The sequence below is a fragment of the Notolepis coatsorum genome (assembly GCF_963971535.1).
Source record: "Notolepis coatsorum genome assembly, chromosome: 17".
In the NCBI taxonomy this organism is placed as follows: Eukaryota; Metazoa; Chordata; class Actinopteri; order Aulopiformes; family Paralepididae; genus Notolepis; species Notolepis coatsorum.
Genome location: NC_140181.1, coordinates 62,736,241 through 62,757,575, shown reverse-complemented (window position 1 = coordinate 62,757,575; position 21,335 = coordinate 62,736,241). Strand labels below are relative to the sequence as shown.

The window sequence follows — 21,335 nt, the reverse complement described above, 5'->3', positions numbered from 1 at the left end:
CACTACAAAGAACGCTACTTGGTTCAAAAGGAGCGACGCTACCATCACGCTACTGAGAAATGTAGTTAAGCTATGTAGCGTTGCTACTGCCCAACATACGCATGGTGCTCACAGGAGCGGCCTGCCTCCCCACACGGAGAGTTACTGGTTCCCGCCTCATTAAAACAAACATGCAAATAGCAATTAATTGCGCCCATCAAAATCATTGCATTCATTTTCATTATTGCGCGATAAATTGATTTATTGCTTATTGCAACAGGCCTACTTTCATGTTACAAATTCTTATACGTTTATTTCTATTATCTCTACATTTCTCAAGGTTTACCCTTACTGGTATGAGAAACGCAACCCATTACACACAAACCCTTGTAGGAACAGGAACGAGAAAAATAACTATCAAAGATATATTTCTTTCACACACTCTAGGAAATCTTTCACATACTCTAGGAAGTCTTTCACATACTCTAGGAAGTCTTTCACATACTCTAGGTCGGAAGTCTTTCACATACTCTAGGAAGTCTCACATACTCTAGGAAGTCTCTCACATACTCTAGGAAGTCTCATATACTCTAGGAAGTCTCTCACATACTCTAGGAAGTCTTTCACATACTCTAGGAAGTCTTTCACACACTAGGAAGTTACATATAGTATTACAGCAGTCCATAATTTTAATTACATTCTTTCATTGTGTTCAGACCTAGTCTCTATACCTGATAACGAAGGTTATCCTATAACCCAAGTTATATGAATATGGCGAGCGCTCTGCTCTATTGGAACTGTCCCTTTAATCATATGCTATCATGAAAACGTTCAACCACATGCACGCACCCCCACACCTGCCTAGCCACGCCCACAACCGCTCACACATAAGCGGGTCCATGGCCATACTACCAGCTCCTTCCCCAGTCTTTCACCGCCGAAACGGAAGACACATGGGGTCCTCAGTGAGTCGGAGCAGAGCGCGCCATATTCATATACCTAGGGTTATAGGATAACCTTCGTTATATTTCATTATGGCTTTGCGCTCTGCTCTATTGGAGCGGAGCAGAGCGGAAAGCCCGACAGATGTACCCGCTGAGGTCCCCTACAACCATCAGAATACCAGGGAGGATCCGGGCCCCCCATAGTGACGTCCTCCCTAGTGATGTCCTCAATGGCCGAGGAAATCCTGTGTCCCACTATCCTAATTTGGTGTGGGAGACAGGGGAATCCCCCCCCCCCCCTCCCTGTGACGAGAGAGAACACCCTCGTCAGGGAGACTGATGGGTAGAAAGGCACAACCTCTCGGCCAATCAGTTCCGTAAAGGATATAACTATATCCGGGGGGGGGGGGGGGTTATTTGTCCAACCACCTCACACCTGATATGACGCAATAAAAAAGCAGAGCCGTGACACCAGTTGCATAGCGCGCTACATGAAAGCACATACACCTGTAGAGTAATAGCTTTACATCCTGCACGCCAACCACAGCCGATAACCTCGTTTGTGTAAAAAACGGGTTTTATCCATGGCTCTGGCTTATGTGCGAAAAACTTGCCACCCGCTATTTTTACCTTTACCCTTAAGCAAAGAAAAAATACCAGACTGAAGAGAGGAACTCAAAAAGTCCTTGGTTTACATGCTACATATGTACAACTCTGTAAGCTAACAATAGCACACCAGTTATGGACTCAAATTCTACATTTTACCTGAAACGTATTTACATGAAACACACACAACCCTCATCATACAATGAAGCCGTCAAGTTCACTTTTACCACGTAAGAAAGAATACTGGCTTAGGTAGAGAGAAAGGACATAAGTGCTAGAACACAGGCCTTGCAAGTTATACACAACAGCAACCAAAGCAAATTTCAGAAAATGTGCACAAACTCTCAAGCAAGAACGCGACCCTAGCATTTTTTGCTGCGGGTTTATATTGCACATGTCGTATCCCCCAAAATACAGTGAAGTTAAACAAAAACAGTCCCCCTTTAGGAGGGACCCTTTGTGTTATCAACCAAAATCATTTGGGGGGGGGGGGGGGGGGAAGAGTGGGGCATAAGTGGTAATGTGTCCTACCTGTACCCCCGGGCGCAGGACGACTGGCCGCAACAATGGTGGTCCCCCCGTTGACGAGGCCTCTTGCTGGCGGGGCCAGTAGTGGCAACGGCTGGAGTTCTGCTCTGGCGTTTCGCCCATATCCTGCGGCCGGCCATGGTGCAGGCTGACGACAAAGATGACACAGAATTAGAGTGTCCAGGGCGCGTCTATGCCTTCTACAACGCTGTTCGGTTTCCGGGTTCCTCTGATTGGCCACTAAGCCGCGACTTTACACTCTCGCGCTGTGAAGCGCCAGCGGGGCGATGCGGTGGTTTCTCCCCGGCGTCCATGCGCCGCCGCCGGCTTGACTCGGTCCAGCTCCAGCAGCAGCGGCCGTCTTCCGTTGTAGAAGCCCTTTCAATGACAGAGCTCTCATATTTGCGAATGCATAAACTATATCTTAAATTATGGCTATGTGTCTAATATGGCCGTCGCTTATCAATGACTTGTTTTGTTTACATCAGGGTGAATGCTGTTGTATTCGCAAATATGAGAGCCAGCAATACGCAGCTCCAGTTAACCTAATTTATACCGTAATGAATCATTAAAAAAATATACCGTTAACTGGAATATGTTGTTTCTTTACACATATGTTGTATTATGTAATTGGTTTGTCATGACAAACCAATAAAAATCGCTACTTTACATCCGGGTGAACGCTCTTACGCTGCCACCACCCACTTCAATGACATGGCCCCGCTTATGTGTGAGCGGATGTGGGCGTGGCCAGGCAGGTGTGGGGGTGCGTGCATGTGGTTGAAAGTTTTCATGATGTCATATGATTAAAGGGACAGTTCCAATAGAGCAGAGCGCAAAGCCATAATGAAATATAACCTGTGAAGTACAGCAGCAGAGACTGTATTTACAGGAAAGACATTGTGCTGATGATAATTCTGACCCGTCAGAAACTGGTGCGGGCCAAAGCGTGTGCCGACGCGGGCCTCCTGGACGAGAACCTGCTGCGCAGATGTCTGCAGTTCTACAGCACTGTCATCCAGCTCATCCTCCGCATGGTGGACCCTGCCTACCCACAGTGAGTCACAGGCACACTGCGATAACCCTAACCCTGCCTACCCACAGTGAGTCACAGGCACACTGCGATAACCCTAACCCTGCCTACCCACAGTGAGTCACAGGCACACTGCGATAACCCTAACCCTAACCCTGCCTACCCACAGTGAGTCACAGGCACACTGCGATAAACCCTAACCCTAACCCTGCCTACCCACAGTGAGTCACAGGCACACTGTGTTATGACATTGCGTGAATGGGGGTGGGGGGGGGGGGGGGTACTTTCAGTTTTCTAGTAAAGTAAAGTGTCCATCTCAATTGTTTGTGTTGTCTGTCAAACAGTGTTTTACTTCAGAGCGGAAACTGACAGGGTTGTTTGTTTTCCCCATCTCTTTTGTAGCATGACCCTGCCACTAAACCCAGAGATTCCTAAAAGCTTTGCTGCTCTACCCGAGTTCTACATTGAAGACGTAGCCGAGTTTCTGCTTTTCGTCGTGCAGTAAGTTTTCATTCTTACAGGTCTCTCGTTTTACTTATTTATTCGTATTAATTCTGCCTTTCCTCTCTGTGTCAAAACTCTTTAACAGTTTGGTTTAATAAAAGGAGATTTGACTCTTCACCTCCTGTGATCACTGTGTTGTTCATTGAGGGGAGCAAGACACTTAAGTGGTCCTATGTAGAGCATAGTATTAACACTGCCAGGTTAAGGGGTTTTAGTTCAGTGGGTAGAGCATAGTACTAACACTGCCAGGTTAAGGGGTTTTAGTTCAGTGGGTAGAGTATAGTACTAACACTGCCAGGTTAAGGGGTTTTAGTTCAGTGGGTAGAGTATAGTACTAACACTGCCAGGTTAAGGGGTTTTAGTTCAGTGGGTAGAGTATAGTACTAACACTGCCAGGTTAAGGGGTTTTAGTTCAGTGGGTAGAGCATAGTACTAACACTGCCAGGTTAAGGGTATTTTTATTTTTAAATCTCCAGTCCCCACTGAGACCACCTATACTAAATACATACACAAGGTGGATAAAAGTGCCTACCATAAGGCCCGTGTTCATTTTCCTTCCCCCCCCCCCCAGGTATTCCCCCCAGGTCCTGTATGAGCCATGTGTGCAGGACATCGTCACCTTTCTGGTAGTGTTCATCTGTAGTCAGAACTACATCAGGAACCCCTACCTGATCGCCAAGCTGGTGGAGGTGCTGTTTGTCACCAACCCTGCTGTCCAGCCGCGCACACAGCGCTTCTCTGAAATGATGGAGAACCACCCGCTGTCGGTCAAACAACTGGTTCCGGCCCTCATGAAGTTCTACACTGGTGAGGCCTTGGAGAGAGAGAGAGCCATAGAAGATTACCAGATGTAGATCTTATAGGGAATGGGGGAAAAAATTCATACTAATCCACATACTATAATGTCCGCACAGACAAGTAAACAAACGGGTGATTGTAATCAAAAACAGGTGATGTTCATTACAACCGTGGCCAATGATCTGTGTTACATTGTGCCATATTGGTAGGAAATGCACGGAATGTCCTGGTATGAATCCAGAAATATCTATTTACTTGAAGTGCCTGAGATAAATGATGTAAAGTTGTGTTTGTTAAGATCGGTACACTGTCACAGAGATGTGGTTCTCTCTCTAGATGTGGAGCATACTGGAGCCACCAGTGAGTTTTATGACAAGTTCACCATCCGCTATCACATCAGCACCATCTTCAAGAGCTTGTGGCAGAACATCGGCCACCACGGCACCTTCCTGGAGGAGTTCAAGTGAGTCTGCTTCAGTCACCTCGTACAGAGCCTGACTTTCATAAAGCTGCCGTGACGTCGTGTGAGGAGTCAGTCCACAGTGCAGCGCGCACAGAGCATCGCTCTTCTAGCTAGCAAAATTGTCTTCGTTGGCGGCTTCTGGTGGTCCACCCCCCCTCGAAATGCTTGAATACGTGCGGTCCATACTCCAACTACTGAGACGCTAGGGAATAGTGTGGTGTTACCGAGACAGGAGGGTAATGGCTAAAAGGCGTTTACATTACAGCATGCTGCCCTCATCAACTCTCTGAATACCCTGTGCGCCTTACATTGTGGACTCCCCACAAGACATCACGGCAAGTTTATGAAAGACCGCCATTATACCAAACGGAAATAAGCTGTAAGTGACTATTTTGGCTTGAATACAATTGAGTTCAATACAAACAATTGTTAAGGGGATGGAGACCAGAGAAAGACTTTCGTCTTGTTTACATCAGGGTCCCCCATTTTCAATTCATCATGACATTTATGACATACACAACAATATACAGACATACAGTACTGTTTCATCCAGATATTTATGACATACAAGATATACAAATATACAGTACTGTTTAAGAGAGGGATCATACAAAATATATATATACACGAGGGGGAAGAAACTGTACATTGGAGGGGGTTGGGTGGGGGGGGGTTTGGACATTTACCTGGGCCAGTTTCGAATTGCAGCCTCCCGTAGGTGCTCTTTGAGAGCGGTTTTGAAGGAGGGTAGGGATTCACATTATTTTACGTCTGTGGGTAGGGCGTTCCACATTGTTGTGGCATAATTGCAAAACGTGTTTAGTCCCTTGTTTGAGCCGAATCTGGGTTGAACATGATTTGTGGAACTCCCTCTGGTGTTGTGGTCGTGGAATTAACTGACCTTTGGGAAGTATTTTGACATGTACATGGGTATCTTAGTGGTGTAGTGTATTTTGTAGACCAGGCCCATTGCAAGTTGCTGTACTCCGTCGTCTACTCTAAGCCATCCTAGGTTGTCAAAATGGGCAGGGGTGAGGTGGGTTCTAGGAGTAAGGTCAAGCAGTAGTCTGACCAGTTTGTTTTGAGATGTTTGTAGTCTTGTTTTTAGGGCCTTTGAGATGCTTTGGTACCATGAGGTGCAAGCATAGTCGTAGTACCCTTGAATAACTCTTCAAGGTATTCTTGTTTACCAGAGAGGAGATCCGGTACAAGAATCTAGTTCGTTGGTTGACTTTTTTTATTACATTGGATGCCATTTTGTCACAGGAAAGATTTGCCTCTAGGATGGAACCCAGGTATGTAATTTCATCTTTCCTTGTGACAATATTGTCACCCATACTGAGAAGCTGTCGGTCTTGCTGAGTTTGTTATTTGATCCAAAGAGAATGGACTCTGTTTTACCCAGGTGTAATGATAGTTTGTTATCAGCGAGCCAGGTGCAGATTCTGCCGAGTTCAGAGCTGAGGGCTTTTTCAACCTGCAACTTGTCCCTGTCAGAGACCAGCAGGGCTGAGTCGTCCGCGAACAGGAATAAGTTGCAGTCACAAGCTGATGACATGTCATTTGCATAAATTAGAAACGGTAACAGTCCTAGTATGCTTCCTTGTGGAACACCACAGCTCACTGAGAGGGGGGGGGACAGTGTACCGTTTACCTCCATCTGTTCCCTCCCCTCCAGGTAGGATTGCATCCAGCTCACTGATGAACTATCAAAACCAATTGCTTTTAGGTCCAGCATGACCATGCCGCAGTATTTGCCCACATCCACCTCTTGTTTGATATGGTCGTTCACACTGTTTTTCAAGCGGACCCTTAAAAAGCAGTAGAGCGTTTTCATTTAGTGAAATCATATTTGACTTTGTTGACATGTTTCGCCGCCTCTGTAGTTCCGGGAAGCAGTTTGTACGCTACATCAACATGCTGATCAACGATACCACCTTCCTATTGGACGAGAGCCTGGAGTCTCTGAAGCGCATCCACGAGGTGCAGGAAGAGATGAAGAACAAAGAGCAATGGGACCAGCTGCCCAGGGTCAGTCTGTCATGGGGACAGTGGAGGGTTCCCTTATTACTGTAGTCATGCTTGACAATTATGGATATTATGATACATCAGCTTGGGGGATATGTAATGGATTCGTCACATTTGAATTGATTAGTTTCTACGTAGCTTTGTGAAAATGGTTACAATGCACCAATAGCACTTTTCCCACTGCCGATACATATTCCAAGCACTGAACTTTTTTGACAGATCTGATCCATTACTTTTAATGAACAATAATAGACTTGGACCATTAGTTTGGGTTCATAGGTCAAAAAGGTGGAGAAGTAATAAAATGTTTCAACCTGAGAGATCTAACCTCTATCCAACAGGCAGAAAATCTAGTCGCTTTACTTTGTTATAAAGATATGTTACACATGGCTCCGTATCAGAGGTATGATATGGGTTGGGCTGAGTTTTCAATAGCAATAGCAATACCTTGCATTTGATACTGATACCATAAGAGTTTTTTCAATACTTGGTGCAGGTATTAAAAGTGCTTGCTGATGAGGGCAGACCATCTGGCTCAAAGGCAATGGCTAAAAGGCAATATGTAGCCTACCCAAAGAGCTTTGTTTTGATTCGTTAGTCATGTTGGACACAAAAACTGTCATGGTGGGGTCGGGTGGCTGATCTAAGTGGAGTCTCTCTGTCGGGGACCTCAACCATTACATTCTGCATGAGACCACATAGCCTCACAGGCTTATACTGATATTGTCTGAGTAATTGTCTCTGCAGAAGCAGTGTGTGAAAATATAAGACCACCCTCTAGACTTCCTGTATAGACCGTCTATAGAAATCATTACCAGTTCTCTGTCCCCCTACAGTGAATTAATATTTAATAAAAACAAATTTAAACTGCATAAGCAAATAAGAAGTTCTTTATAGCTTTTTTATATAGCGCTTTTATCCAAAGCGTGTTACAATTTGTTACTCACATTTTACCCATTCACTCACACATTCACACACCGACGGCGGAAGCAACCATGCAAGGTGGCAACCTGCTCATCGGGAGCAATTAGGGGTTAAGTGTCTTGCTCAAGGACACATCGACACGCTGCCCGGGAGGAGCGGGAATCAAACCGGGAACCTCCGGATTGCCAGATGACTGCTCTATTTCCAGAGCCACTGTCGCCCCAGATTAATTATCTTTCGAAAATGAATACATTTACATAACACAAAATTCACTTACTGGTGCAGCAGGAACCTCTAACTCGACAAAAGACGTAAGGAATTATGGCCAGCTACTCGCCATTGTGTTCTCCATCCTGCGTGATTGTTACCTATGTTCTTAAAACATTAGAATGCACAGATCTTTTATCCAATACATCAAACCGGGCTTGTGTGGGTGGAAAAGATTTATGACAATGAAGATAATGAAAATCGTTTTTTTTCTCAATACTTAATACCTTGACGGTATTAATTTTCAAGACCCAGCCCTATTTCAGTCTTGATATCAGCCTGATATCTGATGCCGGTATCATCACACCCATAGAAACGGCGGTGGTTTATTGTCGACTGTTACTCATTTGACTCTATTGTATATATGTATATTGACTGAACATTCCTTTACTTACTTATTTTTTTATTTTTTTTTTTATACTTACCGGTACTTCTTAACACTTTAACTGCCGAAAACGCCGGAACTTGTCTTTGATATCAATATTTCAAAAATCTGTGATCGGAATCATATTTCCCCTCTGCAGCCTTGACACACAGTTCTGATCTCCTCTCAAACCTCTAGCGGTTCAAGAGCACCATCTGGTGGCCGATCGGCAGATCGAAAAACCGGATGTCAACCTTTAACCCGGCAGGACTCACTCCATATGTGGTCCGGGCACTCGCTAATGTTAGAGAGACTCAGTCTTCACACAGTGAACATCGATCGGTGGAAATAACTCGAAAAAACATTGATTTGGACGTATATACTATTATACAACCTGGAAATAGATCCGGTATTTCGACATCCCATAATTGAAAACTGTACTCCACGCTGATCGCCCAACGGCCCGAGGAGACTGGGGTGAGTTTTAGCGTTATATTCTAATGTGTTCTTTACTAACTGCTATGATGAACATATGACCCACATTAGATGAATGGTATAACGTTGCCCACGGAATTATAAACGCCCCCTCGCCCATCCGGTCAACATCAGATGACGTGTAGTAAATTCTAGAAGTACGTCCAATTGAAATTTTTGATCTCGCACAGATTCCTACCAAACTGTATTTCATCATCAATATAATGCATTTGGGGCTATAAATCACGTTCTGGAGAAAGCTGCAGAAAGAGATTAAAACATACTTATACTTTAGACCATATTTTAGTATGAATATGTGAATGAAAAAGTTTAACGTTGCTACACCATGAACAATACATATAGGACCTTGAATGGACCCTAATAATGGCAATCTAGCAATAGAATTTAAAAAGTTATAGCCCTGCAAAGAAGGGGAACTTCTCCATGTTAAATAGTAGGGATGCCCCGATCACGTTTTTTGCCACCGATACCGATCACCGATCGTCGTGAGCCATATCGGCCGATACCGATCCGATACCGATTGTTTTTGATTAAAAAGAAATTAAAATTTATTTTATATAATTTTTTTTTTTTTTTTTATAAAATATATATATTATATAATTAGACTTGTACTTGTATTATCTGCGAGACATCGCCACCACGTTTAAGTCAAAATGCTCGCTATCTGCAAACAGCTCCACTGTCTGTGTGTACTCTAGTAGCCTCCAGCTCCAAAAAGGATTCTCCGGCGCTGCAGCGGGACCCTTAACGTTATGGTTCTTTGGTCATTTCACATTCAGCAAGCCCTCAGCTCGAATACGCATTAAATCAATGTTATAAGACATTGATATCAAGAGCTATCTGTAGCTACTGCTAGCCGGCTAGATGACGTTAAGACAGAACTTTAGTTCAATGGGACATTTCGTTTTGAACAGTAAACTAACGTCAGCTAACGCAAGCTAACGCAAGCTAACGGAGGTATGAACATGGACTACTAGACTTTCTGGATCATTTGTTGATATCAGGAGCTATCGGTAGCTAGCCGGCTAAATACCGTTAGACAATGCCTACTAAACGTGAATAGTTGACTGGGTAATTTTGTTTAAACAGTAACGATAGCTAGGTAGCTAACGTTATCTCAGGTCGAATGCACTACAGACTCGAGCAGGGGAGCCTCCTCTCAGTCCTCAGTGTTTACAAACTCTACACGGGGGCGGGCGGGGCTAGGGAGGAGGAGCAGCGACAGTTTGCAGGTCCTGTGTGTCTGAGACAGACAGCGAGTGAGAGCTTCGCTTGATCGGTTTCCGCTATCTGCGAATATGATTCATTATCGGAATTCACAGATTGCATATTTATACTGAGTATCGGCCGATAACGATCGGTGGCCGATCGATCGGGGCATCCCTATTAAATAGAGCTGGCAACGGATGGTATATCATGAATTTAACCTTAGGCAATCAAAGTGTTAATAACTTTTTTTTTTTTTTTTTACTTTTACTTTTTTTACTCATACAGAAACAAGCATTTCATCATAAAGTATTCTGTATTTTATTATGACAAATAATAAACAAACTTGAAACTTGACTGTTCTCATGTTCTCCTCCCAGGAGCAGCAGCAGAGCCGGCAGTCCCAGCTGACTCAGGACGAGAGGGTGTCCCGCTCCTACCTGGCCCTGGCAACGGAGACCGTGGACATGTTCCACATCCTCACCAAGCAGGTCCAGAAGCCCTTCCTCAGGCCTGTGAGTATGAGGAATGATCACACTGTAGTGTACACACTGTGCACCTTACCTTAAAGTTTTGTACCTCATTGTCTGCATTTGTACCTCACTGTTTACTCATTTTTACTCTCTTAGATTGTACTTATTGTATATTCCTCTTTTACTTACTTTTTTACTGTATGAAGCACACTCAGGGGCTCATACAGAACCAAGCATTTCACCGTAAAGTACATGTATTTTATTGTAACAAATAATAAACAAACTTGAAACAACCAGAGGAATATGATGATGGACATGTATACGCATATAGGACAGTGACTCTTGTCAGGGTACATTTTGTGTTTTTATTTATTATTTGTACTTGTTTTTATATTAACACTTTGGGTGCCGGGACACGTCTTCTCACGTCTTTGCTGGCCATGCTAAAGTTGCCGGGGGACGCTGTACAGCGTCCTTATATCAATATTTCAAAAATCTGCGATCGGATTCATAATGTCCCTCCGCTGGCCTGAGATCCACCAGCAGGACCCACTGAGCTCTCTGGCGGTTCAGGAGCGCCATCTGGTGGCCGATCGGCGCAACCGCTTAACAGGAAGCGCAGTAGAGGTTTTGCTAGACGTCCGTATTGCTTCCGGCCACTCGGTACATGTCCGGTGACTCAAGCTCGTCACACTACATAGCGATCGATTGCCAATAACTCGATAAACAACATGATTTGGACGTATATACCATTATACAAGCTGGAGATGGACCGGGTAAAAATATATCCCATAATGATAAAATTTCTACTCGACGATGATCGCCCAACGGCGCGCGGAGACTGGGGTGAGTTTCAGCGTGTAACGTTACCGTCTTCGATAATAACTGATATTATCAACATTTGACCCACATTAGATGATTGGTATAACGCTGCCCACGGAATTATAAACGCCCCCTCGCCCATCCGGTCAACATCAGATGACGTGTAGTAACTTCTAGAAGTACGTCTAGTTGGAATTTTTTATATCGCGCTGATTGCCATCAAACTGTATTTCATCATCAATATAATGCATTTGGGGCTATATATCACGTTCTGGAGAAAGCTGCAGAAAGAGATGAAAACATACTTATACATTAGACCATACTTTACTATGAATATGTGAATGAAAAAGTTTAACGTTGCTACACAATGAACAATACATATAGGACTTTGAATGGGCCCTAATAATGGCAATGTAGCAATAGAATTTAAAAAGTTATAGCCCTGCAAAGAAGGGGACTTTCTCCATAGACAAATAGCGCTGGCAATCTATGGTATATCATTAATTTAACCTTAGGCAACCAAAGTGTTAACAATAAAGAAGAAATAATGGAAATGTTGTGCACGTATACCCGAAAGATATCACAGGGTGAATATGAATGTTGAATCAGGAAAATACTTTCTATATCGTTAAAAAAACACAACTTTGCTGTCAACACAGCATCTGTACAGGTGTCCTTCACCATAGCCTCAAGCTCAATAACAAAACAGAAACTCCCATTCCGCCTGTATACAATGGAGAGCATATACCGTAAATACTGAAGTAGGAGGCGTACCAAATAACTGACCTTAACATCCAATAAACAATATATACTGTAAATACTGGTGTATAAGTGTATACTAAATAACAACAAACTGATTATTTTAATGCTGTGTCTATTTGATTGTACAAAGTGGAGAGAGACAGGAATAGAGAATGGTGTGATGTTGGTTGTGAGCCGCTGCCACCAGGACGTCCTGTGTCGTACCCGTTCTTGACCAGTGTTCCTTCCCTTGTCTATAGGAGCTGGGCCCTCGTCTAGCAGCCATGCTGAACTTTAACCTTCAACAGCTGTGCGGGCCCAAGTGTCGGGACCTGAAGGTGGAGAACCCAGAGAAATACGGTTTTGAGCCCAAGAAGCTCCTAGACCAGCTGACTGACATCTACCTCCAGCTCGACTGTGCCCGCTTCGCTAAGGCCATCGCAGATGACCAGGTCGGCACTGAGGGAAATGACCTTATTGAACTAACCCTTTAATGATCACTAACTTATACATTGGGAGTCCTGTACGCTTATTGCTTATTCCCAGAGGAAGAGTGCTGCCGAGTGCTTCCGCGTTTTCCCTGATTGGCTGCGACACGCCCCGCGGCAGGCGCAGAGCGGAGCGGCAGAGCTTGCGGCAGAGCTTGCGGCATTATGTAGCCGTAATCCCTGATGATTTTCATTCGACGCTTAGCTCAACTGGCAGCGCTGCGGTCCGTTGGTGACAAGTTCGAATCCCTTCAATTATTTTTTTTTTTAACGTGCATTCTTTCGCCGGTTAAGTTTAGTCATGTTAACTTAAGGTTAAGGTTAGGCATTGTTTCGGAGTTGGTTAAGGTTAGAAGGGTTAAGTTTAGGCGCTGTTAAGGAGCTGGTTAAGGTTAGAGTTTGTCTTAGAGAATGGCAATATTCTTTCGGAGTTGGTTATGGTTAAGGTTAAGGCATGGTTAAGGTTAAGGTTGGGCATTGTTTCGGAGTTGGTTAAGGTTAGAAGGGTTAAGTTTAGGCGCTGTTAAGGAGCTGGTTAAGGTTAGAGTTTGTCTTAGAGAATGGCAATAGACAGCCTATTTCCGCGCTGCAGCTCTCTCGCGCTGCCGTGGTCACATGGGCGTCATGGCCAATCAGAGAAAACGCGGAAGCACGCAACGCACTCTTCCGCTGGGAATAAGCTACACGCGTCCTGTACTTGCTGAAAAACACAATATAGCACAGAAGAGAGAATGTTAACCCTTTCTCCGCCAAAAACGGCTTAGAACCGGTTTCAAGTTCATGCGAATTCTGCCAGATCACGGCGTACAACATTATTCTGATCATATTTCATATTTTCGCCATGGTATTCATATTTCACTCACGGAGTCTTGGCTGATGCTGTAGGACTCAGCACAACTCTGCAACGCTTCAATACTGCCACCTGGTGGCTGATCGGCGAGTTGCCAAACCGGAAATGCCCGTTGCAGCTCGGTCCGTCCCCTAATTCCGTCCGGCCACTCGTTTATCGTCCCGGGACTCAAGACACACACCGTGGATATGGATCGTTGCCATAACTCAATAATCCACATGATTTGGGCGTATATTAGTATTATACAAACCTGAACTGGATCGCCTCGATCCACATCACATAACTGGGATCTGTTTGCTCCACTCATCGCCCAACGCTACGAGGAAGCTGCCGTGAGTTTCAGCGTTTTTCTTTATTATTAACCATACAAACTGCTCTGATCTATATATCACCCATACTACATGAAGCATTTAACGACTATCACGGAATTATAAACGACCCCCCCCCCCCCTCCGTTCACCCGCGCATGATCAGTCATAACGTTTAGGACCATGTACAGTTGAAATTTTTTATATAGCGTCGATCGGTATCAAACTGCATTTGATGATCTAATATATGCATTTGTGCCTATATCTCACGTTCTGGGAAATACTGCAGAAAACGATAAAACATATTTATACTCTAGACGGTATTTTCGTATGAATGTGTGAATGAAAAAGTAAAACGTTCCTACATCCTGAACGATAGATAATCGATGTTGAATGGGCCATAGTAATGTCAATTTAGCAATACAATTTAAAAAGTTATAGCCCTGCAAAGAAGGTGAACATCTCCATAGACTTAAAGTGGTGGCAGAGATCAAATATTGATGGATATAAGCGTGGCAGAGAATGGGTTAATGTGAATGACGTCATCTGATTTGGTCGCAAGTAGGAGCCATAGGCGAGTGTTGTAAATCATCACAGCTATTGGTCGACCAATATGGGTTTTTCAGTCGCCCATACCCATATACCCATATTTATTTAGCATCTGATAAGATATAATTATTTTATAATAAATCGGGACACAAAATTGCTGAACACATAATCACTCAAAACTCAAAAAGATTTAAACAGAAAATGTGCATTGCATCTGTTTTCTTTAGATCTGCACTCTACTTATTCTTTTAAATCAACAGATGTATCAAACTAAATGAGCTATGTGGGATGTCTATTATTAAAAAAAATGCCAGATATCGGCATCATTAATCGGTTTATCACTAATCGCAGCTGTGTTTTTTATTCACCGTAAGGCAGGATGTTCTGTTGCGTTTCTATATCAGTTTAACAACATGCATAAACAGTTGGGTTGAAAAACATTGTTAGTGTAATTAACTTGTCGGAATCTAGTCCCCTTTTTCTTAATTTAGGCATTTAACATTGTAATTGGTATGAATACTTTCAGTGGATAAGTACCTGTGTTGTGTTATACTGACAACCATTCAAGGTGTAATGCCTCTACCTCCAAGTGAACGTTATAGTAGAAATTGTACAACAGGAAACACAGTACAGCAGTGTCATCGTATTGGTTTTTGAACAAAGAGCCTTTCATCTTGAAATAGTCCTCTGGGGGCCTTGAGTTTGTTCCCTTGCTGAAACATAAGGTGCAGACTCGTTTGACTATTGTCTTCACAACAGAGAGGGATGTCTGTCCCAATCATGTTGACTGTAATAACTACTGTAGAGTTGAAGTGGCCAAAATATATCAGTATCAATATTAGTATTATAATCATTTAAACTGTAATTCTATACATTTTTTAATATATTTTTAACGTATATATTTCAAATAAATTGTTTCTATATACACACGTACAAAACAAAAACGTAAGACCAAATGCCATCAGACTGGTCCACAATAAAAATTTAAAAAAACATTTTAATAAAAAAAATGCATAAAAAATTCATCGAAGAACGGCGGTCGGGTGGCGTAGCGGAGATTGCGCTCGTCACCAATGCAAGAGGCTGCGGTCTCGACTCCCGGAGTCAGCATTGCCTGCGGCTTGGGCCGATCGTCCTACTAACTCCTTTGGCTGAGTTAGCGGGAGGGAAGTCGTGGGTGGTAATCTGGCGTTGTGGACAGCGACGCCTACAGGTCAGGTCTGGGCGCCTGCTCAGCGAAAGGCAGGAAGTGGTGAAGGCAGCGTGACCTCCCATGCGTTACACTTCACCAATGAGAGTCCTCGCTGCAAGGTGAAAAGAGAGCCGCTGGCTGTCTACGCATGTGTCGGAGGAAGCATGCGGTAGACTTCAGGGTTCCCTTGTACCGACCAGTAGGGGGAACATGCGCACAACGACTAGGAGGGGGGGAATTGGCATAACGACTAAATTGGGATGGGGAGAAAAACATAGAAAATCAGGCGGAGAAAAAGAGGATAAAGAAAAGAAATAAAAAATTATCAAAGAACAATGCAGTAAACTTGTCCTCTTAACCCTAGCCATATTTTCAGAGAATTCGCCTAAAAGTACATACCCAAGTAAATGGAAGATTGCTCCACTTCTACAAGGCCCATTTGCATAATCTTGGTATCTAGGGACATCTATGGACCTCATGGAATGTATTCCCAGTGTAATATTGCGTCTGTTCCTATGCTTGAGTAAATTGTAATGAACCAAAGAGAATATCAATTATTTGGCGGTGAATAACACCATGCTAACATTGACCAGACATGTAAAATTTCCAATCGGCACCTTCTTGAGATCAAGTGTACAAAATATCGAAGCAAATTAATGAAAGGCAGATTTTCAGGGTTTTTTGTAGATACAGTACTGAATTTTGTCACCGGGACACATGCAATTTGAAATATGAATATAGAATAGCAGGCCTATAAATGACCTTATTATGGCCAAGTCATACATCTATGGATTGGGCCAAATCTCCTCGTTCCTATTGTGTACATAGTTACATTCATATCCACTGTTCCCAGTTCAGTCATTGGTCCATAACCAATTCTTCTTTTTGATGGTATAACAATATTTGTTTCTTCCATTACAAACCACGTCGTGATGTGATTTTTTTTTTTTTTTTTTATTAATTTTTATACAATAATGTTAAGGTCCAACTTTGATTCAAAATGATTTTCAACACTTTCTTCTCTCTCTCTCTTTCTCTCTCTCTCTCTCTCTCTCTCTCTCTCTCTCTCTCTCTCTCTCTCTCTCTCTCTGTCTGTCCAGCGGTCATACAGTCGAGAGCTCTTTGAGGAAGTGATCTCCAAGATGAAGAAGGCGGGAATCAAGTCCACCATCGCCATTGAAAAATTCAAGCTGCTATCGGAGAAGGTGGAGGAGATTGTGGCTAAGAACTCTCAGTCTGAAATGGACTACAGTGACGCGCCTGACGAGTTCAAAGGTGTGCGTGTGTGTGTGTGTTCTGCGTTTCTGTACAGCAAACGTGCAGCAAACAACATATAGGTCTGAAGTGACGGCAGTGCTGCCTCTCAGAAGGAAGGTCCTGGGTTGAACCCTGGCGAGAGGCGGCGTCCCTGTGTGTCTGTGGGTTTCCTCCCATAGCCTGATCTAGAACCAGAGCTGATCCTCGGCCGCTGGACTGTCGCTTGCCCCACTGCTCCTAAATAGTTAGGATGGGTTAAATACAGAGGGTACATTCCTGGTCTATGTAAATGTACTTGGCAAATAAAGAGTTTCCTTTCCTAAAAATATCTGTGTAGAGTATTACGAGTTACAGTCTCATCAGGTTTCAGTGCCTTATACATTCCATGTGTTTACTGCACATGCATTAAACTCGGCTAGTCACTGAAGTTCTTTTTATGGAAAATGCAATTACTTCGACGTCAGAGCTGACCCTAAATCAGTTGATGCATATAGAAAGTAGTCGGAGCCATAGATATCTATAGAACACTAGATAGCTTAAGGCGGAGTCACCAGCGTCACTGAACCGCCGCCATCTTGTGAGGGTCAGCCTTGAGTGAGAGTGAGTGAGCTGCACAGACAAAAATACTCATAACTCGCTGAAATATTGACGGATTTACAAACGGGTTGGTTTGCTATAAACATCAAATATGTAGTTATGATACTGCATACTTATATAAAAAAAAATTAAATTTAAAGATGTTTTTTTTTTACAAACCGCTTGAATCATAGCCACGTTAATAATGCTTGTAATAAACCAAACCGTTTGTAACTCCGTCAATATTTCAGCGAGTTATGAGTATTTTTGTCTGTGCAGCTCACTCACTCTCACTCAAGGCTGACCCTCACAAGATGGCGGCGGTTCAGTGACGTCGCTCTCCATTGGCCGGCAGCGCGGGCAAGCTATCTAGTGTTCTATATATATCTATGGTCGGAGCAACCTCCATCGTGGTAGTATTTCAGACATTTTGCAGGGGATTTGTGGCTAATGGTTGGTCATATAGACGGCTTAGAGCCAGTGCTATCCTATAACCACAGACTTAATATAATCTAGGATGGGAACGTGGCCCACATACCGCCTTTGATTTTCGCACATATGCCAGCTTGCCAGCCTGCCAGCCACACTCGGATGGAGTGTGCCACTCGGGTGTCGGCTTTCTATGGAGAGGTAAAAACTCCCACGGAGGGTTTTATTTTTAAATGACTAACGTGTGAGTCCCACCATAGCAACCATGTGACATTTTAATGTAGGACATATTCAAGGTTTATTTACTAGCCATAAGATGCTCTTGTTTGTCTCATAAAATATCTCTGGATATCTCTTGGGCTATAACTTCACATGGCGGAGATGGAACATTTCTCTGGATGTCACGAGCGCGACAGAGGACATCTCCGTGTCCTGCACTGGAGTTCATTAGGTTCATGCAAGGCGACGTGAACGTCCATTATGACGCGCATGTGGCTATTTGTGTCATCAGTCACTTTGATTATTCTACCTAGCAAATACATTTTTAGAATGGAAAATATTCTGCTTGTTTGTCAATGTGTCATGCAGAGTAAACAAACTTAGCAGCCACAACTTTTTTAAATGCCAGCATTTGGCAGGTGGCTGGTGTTAATTTCCCACCCTGGATGTATAGGTTAGAGAGGAAAGCTGGGGGTGGGGCGTGTACCTTTTTTTAGAATGAAAATGTAGCCTGTTTTTAATATTGAACTGTGTTCTACCTACCAGACCCTCTGATGGACACCCTGATGACTGACCCTGTGATACTGCCTTCTGGGAACATCATGGATCGCTCCATCATCCTGCGCCACCTGCTCAACTCCCCCACCGACCCCTTCAACAGACAGCCACTCACAGAGAGCATGCTGGAGTCAGGTAACCACTCTGTGACACCCTCGCACTGTTTTATATATGTATATGTGTATATATATATAGACGGCAAGTAGGTTACACTACTGCTGCATCAACATTGACGGTACCAGATGCTAAAACTAGCAGAGGTAGTTTTACACTGGCATATGTTTATTTAGCCAAAACAAACAAACAAGTTTATTGCTGTTTTGTCAGCAATAAATGTATGCATCAGAGTTACGAGGTATACAACTAACTATATTTTATGCTCATTTTATGCCTGTCTTTTTTTACTGCTGTGCATCACTTTGAGCTGCAATTCTTGTATGAAAGGTGCTATACAAATAGTTTACTATTATTATCTCTTCTTGTTTCAGCCTAGATAATTAACTATTTCTGTAGGTTTTTAATTATTTATTTATTTATCTTTGCCTTCATGAATAGATTTTTTTTTTGTATTTATGGGGTAGGCCTTGTTTTGTTCAGTTAGAATTTGGTCATTTCATAGACTGTAAGTTGTAGTTTATTTTTTTACCATAACTTTTATTCTTTTCATGGAATTGAGGTCATACGGTGCAGGGAATCAGGGCATACAATGCAGCATTAAGCTGTAGTTCTGTTCCATTTTCAATGTATGTCCTACCCTGCAAGATGGAAGTCTAAAGGACACTGGACAAGAGGCTTTTTCCCATGATGAAGGAAATGTTTACGTAGTCCTTGATTTGTGGCAGATGGGTTGAGGGCACCCGGCCGCTACCATTAACACTTTGGGTGCCGGGAAACGCTTAAACACGTCATTCCCGGCCATGCTCAAGTTGCCGAAGACGCTTTACAGCGTCTTTGATATCAATATTTCAAAAATCTGGGATCGGATTCATATGTCCCCTCCGCTGGCCTGAGATCCACCAGGAGGACCCACTGAGCTCTCTGGCGGTTCAGGAGCGCCATCTGGTGGCCGATCGGCGCAATCGCTTAACAGGAAGTGCCATAGAGGTTGTGCTGGACGGCTGTATTACTTCCGGGCACTCGCTATAGGTCCCGGCATTCTAGCTCGTCACAATACACAGCGATCGATTGCCAATAACTCGATAAACAACATGATTTGGACGTATATACCATTATACAAGCTGGAGATGGACCGGGTAAATCTACATCCCATAATGATAAAATTTCTACTCTACGATGATCGCCCAACGGCGCGCGGAGACTGGGGTGAGTTTTAGCGTGTAAAGTTACCGTCTTCGATACTAACTGCTATTATCAACATTTGACCCACATTAGATGATTGGTATAACGCTGCCCACGGAATTATAAACGCCCCCTAGCCCATCCGGTCAACATCAGATGACGTGTAGTAACTTCTAGTCTAGTTGGAATTTTTTATATCGCGCTGATTGCCATAAAACTGTATTGCATCATCAATATAATGTATTTGGGGCTATAGATCACGTTCTGGAGAAAGCTGCAGAAAGAGATGAAAACATACTTATACATTAGACCATACTTTACTATGAATATGTGAATGAAAAAGTTTAACGTTGCTACACAATGAACAATACATATAGGACTTTGAATGGGCCCTAATAATGGCAATGTAGCAATAGAATTTAAAAAGTTATAGCCCTGCAAAGAAGGGGACTTTCTCTATAGACAAATAGAGCCGGCAACCTACGGTTGATAATGAATTTAACCCATGGCAGCCAAAGTGTTAAAAAGAAATAAAAATAAAAGCCAAATTGTGTTATTGTGCATTGGTAAGTTTTAACACATTGGTTGCCAGCGGGATATGACGATTTATCGCTTGGATGCCACCATGTTAATCAATGGGAGGACGAGCACAATTGCGAACGCATAAACTATATCTTAAATTATGGCTATGTGTCTAATACACCCGTCGCTTATCAATGACTTGCTTGCAGTCAACATGTACGAAACGGATTGTTTTTTCATCAGTACATTTCCGTTTGATACCGTTTTGAATACGAGTATAGTTTTGGAGAGTTCTAGTAATTTCAGAAATTCCGCGAAAATAGCCATTTACTGGAATACACAACACGTTGTCATTTTCCGGCTGATTTATGAATAGTTTTCAAATAAACGCTAGATTATCGAGAGTATTTGTGTTCTTATGCACGATACAAAAGCGGGCTGAAAAATAATTTATTCGTGCCGTGCTCAGCGCCTAACGCCACACACACGTTGTGAAATCTGTGAAAAACAACTTGATTAACCCAAAACTGGTAACATAGATTCCTTACCTCAGATCAGATGTTCTGCAAAAAGATTAAACCAATTCCTGATCGCCATTCCAAATATTGATCGCGTTTATTGATCCAACGTTATAGTCCGAAACGCATAATCCAAGCTGCTCCCAGCCTCGCCAGTGATTCTGGTAACGCGACACTGCTTGCCAGAGATGGGAAAACCCTGGACCGGAGTTTTTCTCTGATGCACTTTTTACTCAATCCAATCCAATGATGTGCATTACCATCCGGGAGACGATAGGGGGCGGTATTTGCCCTTTTCGAGCTCAAGAGCCATTCCCAATGATGATGTCAGGCTGGGCAGATAAAAAATGAATGGATATCGCTAATAAAAGAAATAACGATTAAATAACGAGAAA

General features: G+C 43.2%; 1 protein-coding gene across 1 annotated transcript in view; it reads left to right on the top strand.

Annotated features, from left to right (window-relative positions):
- The window catches only part of ube4b (ubiquitination factor E4B, UFD2 homolog), a 63,039-nt gene that overhangs the window by 41,085 nt on the left and 619 nt on the right, over positions 1-21,335 (top strand). The window contains exons 18-26 of the mRNA XM_084333209.1: positions 2,987-3,114; positions 3,493-3,591; positions 4,166-4,401; positions 4,729-4,855; positions 6,742-6,886; positions 10,520-10,654; positions 12,436-12,627; positions 16,663-16,837; positions 18,590-18,736. Of these exons, the coding sequence (XP_084189335.1) occupies positions 2,987-3,114; positions 3,493-3,591; positions 4,166-4,401; positions 4,729-4,855; positions 6,742-6,886; positions 10,520-10,654; positions 12,436-12,627; positions 16,663-16,837; positions 18,590-18,736 (1,384 nt within the window). The remainder of the gene's footprint in view (positions 1-2,986; positions 3,115-3,492; positions 3,592-4,165; positions 4,402-4,728; positions 4,856-6,741; positions 6,887-10,519; positions 10,655-12,435; positions 12,628-16,662; positions 16,838-18,589; positions 18,737-21,335) is intronic.